General features: G+C 41.0%; 1 protein-coding gene across 4 annotated transcripts in view; it reads right to left on the minus strand.

The window, feature by feature from the left end:
- Window positions 1-18,782, minus strand: part of col12a1b (collagen, type XII, alpha 1b) — a 78,096-nt gene that overhangs the window by 53,110 nt on the left and 6,204 nt on the right. For 3 of the 4 annotated variants that reach the window (XM_066678002.1, XM_066678001.1, XM_066678003.1), the window contains exons 6-16: window positions 17,238-17,501; window positions 15,405-15,569; window positions 14,647-14,820; window positions 14,096-14,386; window positions 13,268-13,870; window positions 12,181-12,459; window positions 11,482-11,757; window positions 9,587-9,859; window positions 3,366-3,635; window positions 1,570-1,836; window positions 127-319 (exon numbers count right to left, since the gene is read on the minus strand). The exons of the other annotated variant lie outside the window; for it this stretch is intronic. In XM_066678002.1, coding sequence (XP_066534099.1) covers window positions 127-319; window positions 1,570-1,836; window positions 3,366-3,635; window positions 9,587-9,859; window positions 11,482-11,757; window positions 12,181-12,459; window positions 13,268-13,870; window positions 14,096-14,386; window positions 14,647-14,820; window positions 15,405-15,569; window positions 17,238-17,501 — 3,055 coding nt within the window. The remainder of the gene's footprint in view (window positions 1-126; window positions 320-1,569; window positions 1,837-3,365; window positions 3,636-9,586; window positions 9,860-11,481; window positions 11,758-12,180; window positions 12,460-13,267; window positions 13,871-14,095; window positions 14,387-14,646; window positions 14,821-15,404; window positions 15,570-17,237; window positions 17,502-18,782) is intronic. 4 annotated transcript variants of the gene reach the window in all.

Genomic DNA, 18,782 nt, shown 5'->3' on the forward strand with positions numbered 1-18,782 from the left:
GGCAGATTTACACTGGATTATAATCACTCCAAAAATTAATACGGTCAGTGTAAATCCATATAAATTATAGATTCACACTGGATTCAAATTTCCCACAATAAACTCCTCAGAGATTTTTCACATTACCTGAGTTCTTCCAGAACAACGGTGTTGTCATATGGGCCAACAAGGAGCTCTCCCTGTTTGAACTCATTACCAGAAGGGTGAAAAGTGACCTTGTATCCACGAACATCGCCAGGTGAAGGGTCCCACGTCACACGGAAACTAGTCTTAGTTGGTTCAGATGTCTGTAAGTTTCTTGGCGCTTTGTAAGGCGACACTGCATGAGAACAGAGACAACATTTGCAATCATGGTGCAGATCAATGGCCAACAGTCACTTGAACACTGCAAGTTCTTCATGAGCAGGAGAACAGACTCTTACACAGATCCCAAAACAAAAAGTAGCTAAAAATGATAGACGTGTGAAAAATTGAATTAATGCAATTTTCCCCTCTCCCCAAACAAGTCAATCAGCCATGACATCTTTCATGTTAAAGTCGACCTAGTGCTGGGCGATATGAGTGCAAATCAATATCACGATTAATTGTACATTTCACTATGATTACAATTAATGAACGATTATTTTGTTTGAGTATTTTTGCCTCATAGTTCAGTGACGAGGCCTGTGTTCTGTAAATATGCTCCAGTGTTAAAGCTGGGATATTTTTTCTAATGGCGCTGGGAGCTCGTTCCTCTGTTGTTTTCTGAGCGCTGTTTATATTTGATGTGTGATTGTGCTTTGGTCGCTGAAACTGTTTTTTCTCAATACATTTGACTTCTTTTTGTTCAGGGTCGTCTTAATTAAAGTCAAAGCAAAACACGTCCAAACCACAGACGCTTGGTACGAGCTGCTGGAGTTGCTAGGTTCTCCTCTGTGTTGCTTCCATGTGGCAGAATCACTCGACTACAGCATGGTAGCGTGGCTTTAAAGGGACAGCACATGAACACACATTGGGGACATAACCGAATAAAAAAAAAAACGTATATAATCGATATAGACAAGATTATGTCGGTTAAAAGTTCCGAATGTCGATTTTCCATCACACAATTGTCTCAAACTGTGCCGAGTCCTTGAGAAATGTCCTTGAGAAATCCGGGCTCCAAGGTGCCTGCTACTAAAGTTTTTATCTCCACAACATACTTTTTATAATTTATTATTAGCCACTGATTTGAGGCATATGATGATTTAGGCAAACTGTACAGTGGTAATTGTTTTCCTACCATCCTCACTGTTCCAGTGCAAACTTCAACTTCAGACATCAAAGAAATCTTGGCTGATAATAAATTGTGGGGAAAACTGTAATTTACATTTTTTTAAATATATTTTTATTGCTTTAAATCCACTCCCCCAATTCTCAAAGTTGCAATGTGTCATAAATCTATAACATATTGCTGTTAATTACAGTGCAAAAAGACCATGTATATGACGCTGGCTTTATCGGCAGGTACACACACATGGCAGCCTGACACAGCAAAAGTACTAGCACAGATCTGTGACTAATGGGCTTTGAATTATGGGCCAAACGTACGTGTTGTTCCTACTCCTTGCCTTGCTTTGCCTTCTCCACGTTTGTAGACGGGCTGGACTGTGATGTCATATGTGGTCATGGGCTGCAGTCGCTTCAGGACAGCTGTGGTGGTGTTATACGGCACTTTGGTTGTCTGTTCCCTGCCGCCTGATTGGGGTGAGTATGTGAGTCTGTAGCTCAGCACTCGTCCTGGAGCAGCCTGCCACGTTACTCTCATTGTTCTTTCAGTCTCATCGGTCACAGACAGCGATTTGGCTGCAGCAGAAGCTGGAAAATATAAAAAGAAAATTAGTTGTAAATTAGGAGCAATACACTGGATTTATATTTCAGTGTGCACAAGACTTTGTAGACAAACGCAAAGTTTACTTCTACTAATTCATGATATACTCCTTTGAAATTTTGCAGGAGAAGCTTGAGAAGACAGAAAAAAGTAGACAAAATGCACTTGATTTATAGTTTTGTGGGAAAAGGACTGTACTGTTTTGACAAAGGCAATGCCTTTTGTTTTTCGAAGCACGTTGACATTGCATGGTTTTCATTATGCTAATTAAAATAAATTTGTGCTCCTCTGAAAATGTCCAGGGAGGCAAACTGATATCAACTTCCGGAATAACAATAAACTCAACATTTCTCCTGTTAAATAAGAGCATAATTAAAATGAAATGTCACATGAAGTTTGAGTTTATTTGTTTAGAGGAGAAAAACATTTGCAATGAGTAGCTAATTTCCTATTCTTCGTGGCTAGAAACTACTATTTTGCTCATCTTCTTTACTGCAAATAAAACAGAGGCAATCTCATCCAAATTACTCTTGCTCCCAAGAAAATACTCAGAGTACAAGACTTTAATGAGAGGACTATTATGAACGGAAAACTTACAGCAATCCAACTTTGCAATATGCTGATTGACCTGAGTGAACCTGTGGATGCTTAATCACAGGGTCAACTCTGCTCAAATGTACATACCGCACAGGGATGCACTTTTTTTTCCCAAAAGGAAATAACCCCAAAGAGATGCTAAGGTAGATAAAACAGCCACAAGACATCTTAAAAAAGTCTATTTGTATAGTGTTAAATTCTGAAGCTTATGTAAGTTTCCACTGCTGTGTTCCCCTATGTCTGTGTGGATTTGGAGAAGAATCTTGTGTGCAGACGTCTGTTAACCACTAGTGTTGGGTTGCCAGACTCTCTAGGGAGAGGCTAAGAACCGCCTTCTTCAGCAGGAAAAGAAATTTGACTGACATTGAAAAGGACCAATCAGACGTCTGCTATTTTGGCATCACATGTGGAGGCAGTCTTTCACGTTGGACCAGTAACAGAGCCAGTACAAAACGCTACACAGAAGTGTGTTTAGGTAGATATGCAGAGCCAATCAGAATGCAGGAGAATCTTGACAGTGAAGCCAGATCCATGCACTAAATGTATTAGGCTCTCTGTCAACTTGTTGGCGAAGCCTCTGTGGCTGACACTAGTTGACCACTATATCTCAGACATAAGGCCCAAATTACAAGCTGCAGTGTACAGACGCATGGCTTTAAAACTCTTTGACTCCGTTTCTGTGACACTACCATCCCCCTCCTCCCAAGCAACAGGGCCACAACCATCATCTCACATTTTCCACTGAGGAACAATCCCCACAGCACACAGAGATTCCAACCCCAAATTCATACAGCAAAGACTGAACGATGATGAGGAATGGCAGGCCGACTGTTATATACTCAGTGATTTCAACGTCTTCCTCATTCCATTTATTCAAGTCTATTTCAGGTGATTTTTATTTAGGTGAAATAAAACATACTGTCGGTGGTCTCCTCTCCCACTAGCGGTTCTCCTTCCCCAAGGCCGTAAGATGCGAAGACAGACACGTGGTACTGTGTCTCTGGGTTCAAACCCTCCAACAGAGTGCTAGTCACATCTCCTGGAACCACCTTCTCTCCAGCTTCGTCGCTGAACAGCGACTTCCAGCGCACACGATACTGCCTTACTCGACCTGGGGCTGCAGACCAAGACACCATAAAGCTGCTGTCCGTCACATCACTGGTTATCAGGTCTCGGGGAGACCCAAGTTCTGTAGAGAGGGAAACAAAACACAGCCACACAAATCAGTTAGTAGTTAGAGGTTTATTAGAAATGCATTAGTTGCAGCTGAAAAATCAAAACAGCTAAACAAATATTAAAGCAAATATTATTTTATCAGAATTCTATTAGGCCTATGTCAAACAAGCAAACTTTTAAAACCAAACACATGTTGTCAAATCAATTACATTTGGGAGCTGTGGACACAAACATTCCATTAAGTATTTGTTTCTATACAAGTCAGACAAACATGATAGCTAGGTCAAAGTACCTGCACAGAAAAATCCCTGTTCTGATCAACACTGTTAGCATACAGTACTAGACTTACATACACACTGATTACAGACGCATTGCCATATGGTTTTGTAAACAGAAGTCTATCAGATTTTTTTTCCCTTTCCTTCAAACATCTGCTCTACATATCCAGTATATGGTGTAATGGACGGAAAATATCAGGGTGTGTGGCCTCAATGTATGACATCAGTTCAGAAACAAAATATGCTGTTCTACCTGGTAATGTACTGAGATTATCAATAAAAGTCCAAGTAGCTTAGATCATGGTGGATCCAGTTGTGAGGCTGAATAAAATATGCCCATTTACATATACAGCATTTGACACATGCTCTTATTTAATGTGATTACTTTTACTCATGCTTGTGTAACGTCATTATTTCACCATGCTATAAGGCTTTAACCTTCTTTACAAAATGAGAGTTTCTACTTAATACAATTTGGAACAAATACCTACATGGATAAGGTGACAAGACATCCTCTTTTACCCGGACATGTCCTCTTTTTTAGACTTCAAAAAATGTCCAGGCAGAATTTCACAAACGTCCGCCATTTTGTTTTTCTAGAGCTTACATAGAACTTCGAGAAGCGTCTTGTTCACAAACTAGTCCCGCCCTCCCCTACTCCGATTGGTTCGCTTGAGTAGTGAAGTAGCCTAAAATATTCTGATTGGACGGTCTGACTGTAGAGCTACCGTTATTGGTCGATAACCTTCTCTGTAAACATTTAATTGGTCAAACTGCACGTCAGTAGTCTCCCGCCCCCCCCCCCCCCCAGATCTGGTCACCCTATACATGGATAGAAAACTGTGTATGCCTCCTTAAATTATAATACATACACATTCAAACTAGCCGTCTTCCTCACAACTTAATAGCAACGTTTTCTTTTCCAGATTCATGGGTAAAGAGCTCCAGTATGACAAATGCTGAGTGTCCTACAGAAACGTCCATTCAGCCACAGCTGCTAATGAGCTAACTAGCTGAATAGATTCAATATGTTCTCACATGACGGCACAAGTGGCTAAAGGACTTGCCTGGCAGTAGAGCTAGTATAGGAGGAGGCCTTCTCTTTTGAAGTTCATTTTTCCTCCAGTTCTTGCCTGTGCTGGTCAGAAACTGAAAGAGTCCGCCACTAAACTCAAAGATGTGACTTCTTTTATAGTTTAAAATACATGGAAGAAAGTTTTTTTTGTTTTTCAAACTGGAATATGGGAGCTAGATTTACTTTAAGCATGTGTTTAATTAAAGAACAGCAAGCAAGCTATATCTGATGTCCAACCCAATATTTCCAGCTACAGTGGCCAAAAATAATCATGCAATTTTTACACTGTAGCCGTCATTCCTGCTCTGGCGTAATGTTAATTTCCTTATTTTTACTGCACATATGCAGCAGCAGCAGCGCACACAGACTAGTGCACAGCTGCCAGCTTAAAGAGACTTCATTTTTCACTCTTTCAAAGCTTCAAAAGTGTGGGTTTGGAGGCAGAGAGAGGGATAAATTATGCCACATTCCTGCCAGTAATCCTGTGGCCATTTTTTTCATTTGGCAAAACTGATCAACATGGCCAACCCTTTGACACTCTTCTCAGACACCCTTCAAGACCACGTTTCTAAGCCAACTTCCCACACTGTTTCCCTCTTTGTGTCTTTAGTAACTGCATACTTAGGCAGAACAACATGTCCTAAAAATCAAAAAATCAAACTTACACACATTTCTCTTTATTTCTGTTTCCATGGCTGGTTAGGTGCATTAGCCTTGTGGCTTCAGCACAAAATTGAAGAAGCAAACATAGGACACTACAAACATGATGGCTGATAAAACACATGGAAAATGGTGAACACTTTTACCAATCTATTTACTCCCTTAAAATGATCTGTTAGTCTTTGCCAGTCATGTGGTACTTTAGGTATTTTGTACAAGATGTTCAAAATGACCTTGAAATCTGTGGAAGGTCGCTGTGACCTACTTCAGACACTGCTTGCTTTAAAAAGTCAAGCTGCCCTTGTAGTACTTTATGGAACTCAAACACACACACACACACACACAAACTCACAACGCTAAGCCTCTGGAACTATTTGCAGCAGCAGCAATAATGCGTTTTTGAGGTCAACCCCCATGAGCTGACCACAGGAAAGTGTATGTGCTGAAAATGCATGCAGCATTTGTTTTAATTACATCCCTAGGGTTAAAAGGCAGGGAGTAAAGCCCAACTTTGGCACATTAAATGCTCTGAGAAATGCAATAAATGTTGGGGGAAGCCACCTTGAGCGCACCATTGCCCTCTCTGATCAAACTGATTGAGATCTAATTTCCATTTCCAATCACATTTTTTCACCAATCTCCTTTTCACTTTGTGAGACAGGTAGTCAAAAAAAATCAGGTTTCCCTTTGGAAAAATCTCTCTCTCTCTCTGCTTTGAAGTGTTCCACAGGTAACACATCCCATATGCTTTGGCCCTCTGAGTTTCTAATAGAGTAACATCTCTAGATTTCTCTAGATTTGATTCCATTCCTCTCCAAATTTTAAATTCAAATAAAACAGAAACCGTTTCACCACACAGTGTCAATGTGAGGTGTCTTGTTGGTGTTGAACAAAATGACTATGTACAATGTTTTGGCCATGGTCAGGAGTCTTTGGAGACTGATTCGGTTTTTAGGAAATTCAGTGATATTTTCTTGGTGAAATGATGTACTCCTTATCATCCAAAGCAAGTCATATCTTCTCCCGAAGCTCAGAGAAATCACCCAGAACCATCAGCAATGATTTGGTGAGGGTTTTTCTCTGCAAAATCTTCTAGACTCCTAGTAGCTTTGAGCTCCCGAGACTGGTGTTTCAACCAAATCCTAAGGTTAAAGACTAATATCAGAAAACTGCTAGAGAAACTTAGACTTGTTCAGGTGTAGCTCACACCACAGTCTTCACCGCACAGATAATATAAGTCATTTGTTTCATTACTCTGTTATTGTACATTGTCGAAATGACCCTTCGGCTCAAGAAAGTTCCCATACAAGGATGAGTATTAGGGTCATCACAAACATCTCCACAAACTTGACTTTTTCTTCCTCCTATTGTAACTGGGATCCTGAAGTGATTTCTGCAGTCTCTCCAGAGCGATTTGGCAGACTTTTCCCATGTTTAGCAAGGTGAGGACAGAAGTAAAAAACAACATAAGGCCTCTTATTCCACAGGGCAAGTACTTAAGGGAGTTGATAAGTGTGTGTTGCCAAGAGAGCATTAATGGATCCAATGTTATTCTCTTAGCACATATTTGTATCCTGCACCTCTCCAGTGTGGATGCCTCTGGTCCTTCTTTCAGTGAACCTTAACAATGCTCTAGGGTTAAAGGTCAAATCCCCACTAAAACAACCACTATTATCCGAACAGCTAGGGAGGGCTGAAGTACGTCATAGCCTCAACTTATTTCTCCCAGCAAGGCGTGGAAGCCTGATTTTTGAAAGCATCTCTCAAGCAAACCAAGTCGTTCCTGTTGCCATTTTAAAGTATCTCTCTTCCAGCAGCTGCATGTTTACTGGATTGTGTAAGCATCTGTGAGAGCGCCCAGCCCAGCACTTACTCTGTTTGTCAATGGATGAAGGAAGGCGGTAATATCACACATATGTCATAATCAAAGGGATTCGATGGCCACTGGTCCAATCGCTTCCATGCAGTTAAACAAACAGTTTAAGGCAGGAGAAAGGCCAGACTGTCGGCAGCGGTGCAATCAGACGGTGATGGAGGACAGGTCTGCTGCATTCCGAGCAAGTCTTCACAAGGTAATGCCGCACCAGGAGAAAATGACTCATAACCACAAACCATCCCCCTTTCACCACCACTACCATCACCTCACACACACACACACACACACATGCACATTTCTACACAAGGCAAGGCCAGGCCAGGCCAAATTCCCACTACTCCACCCAAGCCAGAGTTCAGCTGTGGGTGCAGCACTAGCAAGGACAATGAGTACAAGTTCAAGAAATAGCCTTTTACCCATCCACGCCCCCCCGAACACACACACAACCTCCCTCCAGTCAGGATAAACCAAAAGCACTTGAAGCAACAATCTGGCAAAAAATATAATTTACACAAGAAATTCTTCCTTCACACCGAATGAAGTCAATCAGCCAGGACTAGGGATGGCCCAAACAAATGCATTTCAGTATTTTTGGGAGATTTATCTTCTGTTAACCCTTCCGAGGTTTGAGAGTTAGAGGCTTATTTTCCTCTACTTTAATTTAAAATAAAAATAGGGACTTAACAGGAACATGTTGTGAAAGTAATATTTCATTAGCACATTAGCATTAGGGGTTCTGAAGCTCCTACACTCTCAAAAAAAAGGTACGGTAGAGGTACATTATTAGTCACTAAAGCTACAAACAGTGCAAATGTCCCTTTAAAGATACATCAGTGCTGTTAAAGTCCAGTTGTGTTCCCTAAAGGTACGTTACATTCTTTTCTCCAGAAGGAGATGGGAATATTTGTACATTTTCACTATAGAACTATAGAAGTGTGTCATATAAAAAACATAATAAAAGTCCTGGAGATGAAACGGGGCGGAGAACTCTTTAAATTTAAAAACAATTTAAAAATCTACAATTATAATAGAATAAGTTACAATTATGTTCTCTAATTAAAGGTACGAATATGAATAGTGCTCACAAACTGTGAAATATAACAACCCAGTTTTCTGTAATCTTCTTATGTCTAAGGACAGGAACTAAAATAAGGCTAAACAGAGCAAAACCACGCAACTAGAAAAAAGAAATAAGAGCACTGAGTAAACAAGGCAAAAACAATACAGAGATGGAAAGGAATGAAGCAAAAATAGTTCTGCTCCACGCTCCTCACTCCTGGGCTCTCGCACTTGAAAGAAAACAGAGGCTCGCTCCCAACAGTGGCAGAAATCAGTCGTTCGGTTGAGTAGTTTACATGCTTCCAATAACAAGTTAGCTTCAATAGCTTTTAGTATTAATGAAGTGCATTAAACTTTAGAAAACAAACACATCTTTGCAGATCTAAGGAGGAAATTGTTGTCACAGTTGGCCTCACACCCACTGTTTGCTTTAAATATAGCAGATGGCCTATAAGCTCCACTGCCAATCAACCTCTCAGGCCCTTGCCCCTTTTGACCCTGTCTGTCAACTCTGAAATCTGACCTTCAATCTGATACCACGGTTCACTGACATCCAAGTTAACACCAAGGCTAAACCAAACAGCTATATATTTGTTTCTGGTTATGTCATTTAGGAGGTCCCGCAGCTATGTTTTTGATGTTGAGTCCCTAGAGGCTTGCCTTGAGGGTCAGGCTCTGCCATGGAGTCTCCAGATGGCTCAGTTTGTTTTGAACTCCTGTCTAAGACAATGTCAACACCTCAAAAACCGAAAACAAGCAGTGCTTGATACTTCGGAAAAAAAAAGGAAAATTAGTGCAACTGTGAGACAATATTGTTCCAAAAGAAATTATTCAAGTTGAAAGCATCTTGTCTCTGGAACTGACAGCATCAAACGCTCCTTAAGGAAGTGCAGATGACATGTGTAATCTTTTAGACACAAACTTGTACAAAGGGAAAGTTGCCATTCTCCGTACACCACATTTCATCTTGGTTAGGGGGGAACCACATATACACACTGTGAACATGCATCACTCACCTTCCAGAGTGCTGCCAGTACCCTCCAGTGGCTGACCAAGACCAGAGGAGTATTGAGCTCTGACAGACAGCTGGTATTCAGTGTCGGGCTGCAGGTTTTTGAGCAGGGATTCAGTGTTCTGTCCATTCACTGGCACCTCCATCATTTCTCCACCATCTGAAGGCTGGTAGGACACCACATACTGCTGTACTCTGCCTGGAGCTGCCTCCCAAGCAACACGCATGGAGGACAGTGTCTCGTCAAACACCCTCAGGTTCCGAGGGGAGCCTATAGCTGCAAGTCACAAACATAGCACATATAAGCATTGCTATTGCGTTAACTGCACTTGTTTGCATTCATGCTCTAAGATAAGTGGTTACCAAGTGTACATGAGGTCAAATAACCAACACCAAAGAGAAAACGTAGGGCGAAAAACTGTAATACTGGTCCATTATTGGGTATAATTAGAACAAGAAACCTGAGGACAGGATAATCTTTGATTAAATATTCTTGGATTTCCAATTCACATATGTTTTTGATGGACAGCGTCACGTGCCGCTGGACACAAACACAGGTTCTTGTATTTAGTGGTGTCAGTGGACCTAATCAAATACTGTTCTACCGTTAGATACGATCAGAATGTTTCCCAAAGTGTTTTATGATTTCTTGAGCAAACAATACATAGAAGAATGAAGAAGTGTTTATCCATGTCAAAATTCTCAAACCTTGAGGAATCAGTAAAGGCAAGCTGAAAACGTTTTTCCCTTGTACACAATATGGAGAAAGTCTAAACATTATGAAATGAGAGTTGGACAAAATGTTCAGCGAAGTCATACCCTGGGATACGTCTGCTGCCTTTAACAGAGGCTGAAATTATCACAGCTGTATTGGTGAAAGCGCCCTGTTAGGAGCAGCTGGACCATAGACACTAGCTGCATCGGGCCGTGATAGCAGTTGTTTGGAATTCTGTTGCCTTGGAGAATGGACATCAATATTGTTTATTTCCGTCTGCTTCCCCCTGAGAGCTGGCTCCCGTGTTAACAAGTGTGATCATTTCCTGGGTAACGTTTCATCACCTGGAGCCTCCCACAGAGGAACATCTAAACCCATGTGTGTTATGTCCCTCAGTGAACATACCACAGCCAAACGTCCCACGCTTGGAGTTAAAACTAGTGCTGACTTCTCTGACCAAGTTTTAAAGACACACTGTGCTAATTGACACATTTTGTCAGCAATTAGGGCTGTATGGCATGAACAAAATACTAATATAGCATTTAAATTTGCATTCATTCATTATCTGTGACCCTTATCCAGTTCAGGGTCACGGTGAGTCCAGAGACCACGTGGAATCACTGAGGGTGAAGGCGGGAACACCCCCTGGAGGGGGCGCCAGTCCTTCACCGGGCAACACACACTCACACATTCACTTTTGAATCGCCAATCCACCTACCAACTTGTGTTTTTGGACCGTGGGAGGAAATCGGAGCACCCGGAGGAAACCCACACGGACACAGGGAGAACACTAACGTTAGTGAATTAATAATAATGTAATGTGGTTAAACACGGGCCCTTATTATTTTTGATCAATATAAAGCACACAACAAAATGCATCATTATTGATCACAGTCATATTTGCATTTTACAGCCTTCTGCAATATGAGTATTGCAAAGTTGAATATCATAGTACAATTAACAAAAAACACACAAATAAGTTCCCATCTAAAAGCTACGTTAGTCATGTATCTCCTTGTGCTTTGTGTCTCTCACTGGGAAAATTCCCCAAACGCTGGAGGTGCTTCCTGAATGTTTAATGATATGCCATTGTGGCTGGAATTTTTTAACCTGCGGGACATCAGGCACATAAAATGATTACGAGGGGAAAATACGCATCACGTCTATCCCACTGTGCCACTCACCTTCTTTAGTGGTGCCATCAATGTGCATCTGCGCTCCAGTGGCTGATGGGTATTCTGCTGCCACACTCACTCTGTAGGTGGTGAGGGGAAAAAGCTGCTGGAGGACGATGCTGGTTTCAGTGCCCACTGTGGTTGTCTCGAGTGCAGGGCTGTCACCGCTCACTGGAACGTAGGTCAGTCTATATCTGACCACAGGGCCTGGCGCGGCTGCCCAAGACACACGAAAACTGTCTGTGGTTTCCTCAGACACCCGGAGGTTACGTACAGTTCCTTGTTCTGTGGCAAAAAGGACAAAGAAAAGACACTTTTGAGTGGGAGAATGGCATTAAATCAATGTAAAGTGGTTTTATTCTACGTCATTTTGGAGCATTTCTATTGGTTCATTCATGACATCGCTTTTACAAAAATGTGAAGCTGCTGTGTTCAAAAGATGGAGTAAACTAAAATTGTTGTTTTCATTGGACAGCTATGATATATCTGACCACAAAATGATTGACTTTATTTTATACTGCTGTTGTACATAATCTGATTGCTTTGAGTCAGAGTTAGGGTTTTCTCTAAACATGTCCCAAATACACAAATCAGATTTGCTTATTGGTTCCATTGCAAATGCTACAGAATCTTTACTCATTAAACACCTAAATCATCTACAGCATAAACAGTCAAAGGAAACATTTATAAAAAAAAAAAAGAACTGACCTTCTAGTGTAGTCTCATAGCCGGTGAGAGGAAAACTCTCCCCTTTATCATACTGGGCATAGACATTGACTTCATATTTGGTCAGTGGGGTCAGATGCACTAACGTTGTTGTGGTGGTGCTCCCTGGTACCGAAACAGAGGTGTAGCTTGCATTTGGATCAGTGTCAGGCTTGTACTTGACCAGATAGGACTCGACATTGACCGCATCTGTGTCCCACGAGGCCCGAAAGCTTCTGGAGGTGATTTCAGAAAAGCTCAGGGACTTGGGTGGGATCAGTCCTGGAACACAGTGACGATTCACAAAACGAGGCCTCAGTCAAACTGTCAGAAGTAACCACCTCCTATAAGCCTTTTAATAAGCTACATTCACCGTAAATTACCATTATATAAGCTTTATATAATGTTGAGAAGAGACGTCTGCTAGTTGCATAATACGCTGGCATAGATGAATAACTCTCTAGCTTTGTAATACAGAGTGACTAAGATTTGGCAAATACACTGCAACATGCACCAGTCATTTGTCTTTACATGTGTGTACCACATTTTTATCTAGTCAGAAAGAACAAAAAAGCACACGAGATGAATATTTAGATTCTTTTTTGTGACATGCATAATTATTACCATATGGCTCAAAGATTCCTGTCTGTTTCTATTAGTCTGAGTTTAAATGTGAACAGAAAAGCATAACAGCAGAGGGCTAACCATATGTTTCTTTAGCTATGGTCAAACTTTTGCTTTGAAATACTATAAATTATGCCACTGTTTCAGAGACTCTGACACATGGCTGGTATTTGGATGCAACTGTTTCTAATTTATCAAAATGCATTAGGTAAAATGCTATAAACTAGTAGGAAAATCCTGAATGCTGAAAGTGGACCTCGGGCCAGGTTAGTATCAGGCTGAAAGTTTAACCAGGTTTCCCAGACGTGGATGAAGCCTAGTTATGGACTAATTTGAACTAGCAATGATGAATCACCACCATAAAAGGCTTACTGTCTAGACTTGATCTGGATCTAGGAAACTGACCCTAAAATAACTTATGATGAATTCAGACTTTCACTACCATAACTAAACAGGGTCTACTCACTTCTCTTGATGATGTTCAAGAGCTCCTGCTCAATGCGCAGACAGATGGACTGTGTGAGTTCTTTGGAAATCCTCTCGAAGGCATCAAAGTCATCCACAGTGTAGACATGGGTTTCCACAGGTGGGTTTGCAATAGCCTCCAGTTCTGACCTCACAGCATCTTTCACTCCAACAGCAAATATCTCCACATCACTGTTCCTCAGTCTGGTGGCCGGATCTTTGAAGGCATCTGAAGATTTTCCGTCAGTGATGAGGATCGTCACTCGCGGGACGTTGGGCCGAGCTCCTCGGGCCGGGATGAAGATTTTCTCCCTCACATAGGTCATGGCTCTGCCGGTGTTGGTGGAACCGCCTCTATATGGGAACGTCCTTACAGCTTTAACCACTGCGCTGTTATCACTGTGTGTGTTCAGATAAAACTCAGTGTGTGGGTCTCTGCTGTACTGCACCAGGCTGATCTGAACCTTCCTCGGCCCAATGTCAAATGAATTGACCAACACCTCTAGAAAAGCTCTCACTTTTGCAAAATTGGCCAGGCCAATACTGTACGACCCATCGACCAATAGGACAACGTCGGCCTGGACATCCACACCGAGAGAACATTCTAGAAAGACAAAGCATTGGTTTAGCATTTGATATGCGGCATGTCCTTTACAAACAGACATGCACTGCAAATTATTCTTAAGCATTAAAAAAAAAATAAATACATCTATCCATTTAAGAGTTTATTGAGATCTCTCAGAAGAAAAGATCACAGCACTATCAACAGTGCTGCCTGTCAGTTTTGCACGAGTGGAAGGTATGTACATGTGTTATACTCTGCACTCACCCACTGAGACTTTGACAGGCTGGGTCTTTTCCATGGCTATGACTGGCTCGCTGGGGTTCAGGCCCTTCAAGGCAAACAGGCTGATTTCATACTCAGTGTCTGGGGTCAAATCTCTCACGTTCACAAAGGTTTGAGTGGGACCCACATAAAGGTCCTGCCTCTTGCTTCCTGCCAACATTGGGACCAGCTGTAGTTTATAACCCGTCACTTCACCTGGAGACGCATCCCACGTGACACGCATGGATTTAGAGGCCATCTCTGTTACCTGGAGGTTTGAGGCTGGCTCCACCACTGCACCAGTGAGAAGGGAATGAAAATACACATTCATGAGTCCATTGATTCTTTTAGTGATCGTCCATTGAGGTTCTATATAGTTATTTCATAATTTACATATAATCTAGCTATCACCATTGTTTAAAATGTATGTGGTTTAGATTTTTATAACACATTGAAAGTGCCACTCTGTGAACTACATACAGCCAGCTACATGCAACTGAGTGAAATACAACAACAAGTTCATGAGATTCTTCTGATTTAATCTCTTTTTTTACCTTCGTCGCCGCTGGCCAGAGAGCTTAGCTGGTCTTCTATTCCAGCACACACTTGTGTGGTTAGGGACTTCTGCACATTCTTAATCAGATCAAAGTTGGGCACAGTATAAATATGTGTACTGTACGGCGTGGAAGCCATTTGCTTTAACTCTTCTTCATCCGCTTCTTTGATCCCTAATTGGCAAAGGAAGAAAAAACACATGTTAAACATATAGCACATGGGGCCATATAAAAATCAGGAAAAAATAAAAACACACAATTGTCTTGATTCTGATCTTTTGCCAAAGTCAAGGAGTTTACTCGTTTATGTTTTAAACGTCAACACCTGTAACTCTCAAGTGCTTCTTGTAAAGAACTTTGAATTTACGGCATGTGAAAACCATCAAACGTGACTAACTTCTTTCAGGTTCCACAGCTGTAACAAACGCCTCAAACTAGTTGTACTCTATAAACACGTGAAACCAAGCAGCGGCTTATCATTTCCCACTTTTCAAAGCAAATCCAGCTGGATTAATGGTGTGCCATTCAGTCCTTTTGAAATAAGGAGGTTAGGTCAATGGAAAACATTTGGAAGGAGCTTATTTTTCCTTTCATGTAGGAAACTATGATAGTCCTGAGGACAAACTCTTCTATAACCATTTGATTTGTCTTTGACTGCTCAAGGTTTTCACGATTCCTTGCGGAAAGTGTGAAGTGTGAGTACCGAGGAGCATGGAATTCCCTAATGCTCCGAGACGTTTTATAAAAAAGAGGCTTACCCAAAGTGAATATCTCAACCCCACTGTTCCTCAGTTTTTTAGCATAGCCCTCAACTGGGTCCTGTGATTTTCCGTCCGTGATCACCACAACAACCCTGGGGAATCCGCTCCTGGCGCCAGCAGTTTCAGTGAAAATATTCTTGTGCAGATAGTCCAAGGCATCACCTATAGAGACAACATCAAATAAACATATAGAAAAACTCTCTAAAACTTGTATTATTTCCCCCAAACATTGTAAAGAAACCTTAGGCACTATATAAGTGTGAAATATTATTATTATTAGTAGTAGTAGTATGTCTTATAAACATAAACGATAATGCACATAATTTATACTACATTTTAACACAAGAAAAAAATGACTCCATACACTGATTCATTTTGATGGTCGTTCAAACTGAAGACAATCTTTACTGCTCAATATAGATGGGCTTACAAATCAGATTTGAACCGCATGTCTGAAGAAAGCCACAACAATCATGTGGATAGTGCAGTATCTGTGTAGAGGGAGGTTAAGGCTATGAGTGTCTTTTGGCTCAGCGTTTGGCTGAGAGTCGCCATGAGATCAAATGAGACAGCCCAAAACTGACTTGCTATTACACAACACAATCTGCCTGATAGCACAGAAAGAAATCACACTGTGTGCGTAGGCCTTTGTACACGTGTGCACTTGTGTGTGGATGATAAAAAAAAATGTATATTTGATCTGACTTTTTGCTGAAGTCTTCAGTCTTTTTTTATCAATCTTTCATAAATGAGACGGAATACATTTCCTCTGCAGGTGACTCCTTCACCATCATCAGATTTGACAGAGTAATTGGCTCAAGGGCCCAGCGGATATTCAAGAGCAATTAAAATCAAATATCACGCATGGTTTTGCATAAATGAGTGAGCTGTTTCTGTTCTCATGCATTTTACAGGCACAAATTGCCTGACACTGTAGGGAAAACAGAAAAATGCTACAACTATGAGAGGTTATTATATTTCTGCGTGAATATGAACCAGTAAATCATCATATTTTTACACTTTAGTTATAAAATTATATCAAGTTAAGCAAATGAGACAACAACCTACTCCTTGATTATTGATTTATTTAGGAATGATCCAATTTTACATTTTATATTTGTGTGGTATGTTCTCATACATTTGCCACTACACATGCATGTAACGTTGGATCATTCCCCAATAAACAAAAACAAAATAAACAAAAAATCAATGCTGCACAGGGGCTATGAGGACTTTAAGCCCATTGTGGCTTACAGAACAGCTCTGGGACATTGGTGGGTATCCTCACATGAGCTGCCCTTGGAATACAAGTTCAGGACGTTTGTTGGTCATTGCAAAACATGAAGTTTGTTCCTCTTTAACCATTCTGTGGTAGAAGGACATGTGTGCTTAGGCTTGTTGTATAGCTACATGACCCGGATTCATTTCATGGACCGATGTCCAGACATTTTCCTTTAGAGTCCGCTGGTATAGTTCAGAATTTATTGTTCCATAAATGACGCCAAGACATGGTGATCCAGATGAAGCAAAACAGGCCCCAACCACGACACTACCATCACCATGTTTCACAGATGGGATAAGGTTCTTATGCTGGAAAACACTGTGTTTTTCCTTTCTCCACGTGATCTTTAGTTAACTGCACATAGGCAGCAATGTTTCTTTCTGGAGTATTGCATGTATAATATGTTTGCCTTGGTTTAATATTTAATAGCATATTTAACCAGAAATCTAATAAACAAACACATATGGCTTAAGTTCAATTCAAAGTCCTTGTTCAATTGTAACACAAAAACAAGTGTGTGTGTGTGTGTGTAAACATGTGTTAAATACCAGTCATGGTGTTTCCTCCTTTGTAAGGCAGGTTGTTGATGGCCCGGAGAATCTCTGCTCGTCTGAGATACTGATCGAGGGTGAATTCTGTGCGGGTGTCTGTGCTGTACTGAACTACTCCCACCCTGCTTTTGTCCTCTCCAATGTGTAAGGCTCCAGCCACAGCTGACATGAAGCTGCGAATGTGCTTGAAATTCTCACGTCCCACGCTCCAAGAGCCATCCACCAGGAACACAAGGTCAGCCACTGCGCTGGCTGGACATTCTGGGAAAGAGCAGGTTATTGGTCACATTTAAAGAAGGAAAAACGAATGCAATCATTAAAACCTCATGGTTTATATGGAGCAATATCCTGAAGAGTGCATGGCAATGTCGATTCGTGTAAAAAACCATCTGCTAAACAAAGAAAATATATATTATTCTGTTGTTCTAAACTGTTCTTTCCATCGTAACTACAGAAAGTAAATACGCTGTCACAAAGGAGATTAAAAAACATAAACGTTCCTGTAAACCTGGTGTTAGCAAAGACTTTACCACATTTCACCACACTGCATTATGGTACAAATCTGTCCATCAACGCCATGCCCAAAAAACAACAGATGTGTGTTGGATGTGCACTGTGTATTACCTTTTTTGCTACACATATAATATCCCTTATAATCAACCCTTGCAGAACAACTCAGACTGATCACCACAAAATGGCCGCTCTTGAGTGGAAGTGTGTTATCCTGAGTTACGAGTCTCAGAAGAATCACTTGAATAAAGACGTTTCCAGAATGGGCCCTGGAGCTCATATGGAAAAGCAAATTCAGCAGACCATGAACAATTTCAACCTGTTTCCTGCTTATAAAAAAGCCCAACTCTCCATCTATAAAACTGAGAACCCCTGTGTTGCTTGTGTTCCACAGCCAAGCTACGCCGCTTCACACAAGGTAATTAATAGCTTTCTATTGAACGCTCTCGCTGGAGAACAAAAGTGTGGGATATTTCAAACTGTAAAGCCTCCAGGTGACGGTGTGCAAAGAAAAATTTCTCTCCTGTGCAATATCTTATTTAATTAAATGAGTAATTATTACTTCCAGTGTCTTGTAGCGTTTGCTGAGCTCACTCCCCACTAACCCAAACAGACTCACTCACACCATTTGGAAAAAATTCCTAAGCATTTAATCACCTCGCCTGTTAACTCTTAGTACAGTATGCTTCCAAATGGAGTCTAATTTCTCATATTTTCTTAAACCATTTGAGTGGTTCTTATTGGTCAGTGCTGTTGATTACAGTAAAAGCTTGGCAAAAGTTATACAAATTTACAAAAATTTTCCCTTTTCCTCAAAGTTTGCCAATGAGGCAAAACATGTTCGGTGTGGATGATTAGATACTTATATTTGGCCTTGGAGTTGTGAGAGTAAAGCAGAACATAATTAAAGCCTGTTACACTGAATGGCCACCACTGTGCATGCCGCCTGCCAAAATCATCACATATTTTACTTGTGTTGAGCTGTAAAGTAATCTCAAACAGCTTTGCTTAAAATGGACAAATTTCAGGCTT

This window comes from Hoplias malabaricus, chromosome 7, assembly GCF_029633855.1.
Source record: "Hoplias malabaricus isolate fHopMal1 chromosome 7, fHopMal1.hap1, whole genome shotgun sequence".
Classification (NCBI taxonomy): Eukaryota; Metazoa; Chordata; class Actinopteri; order Characiformes; family Erythrinidae; genus Hoplias; species Hoplias malabaricus.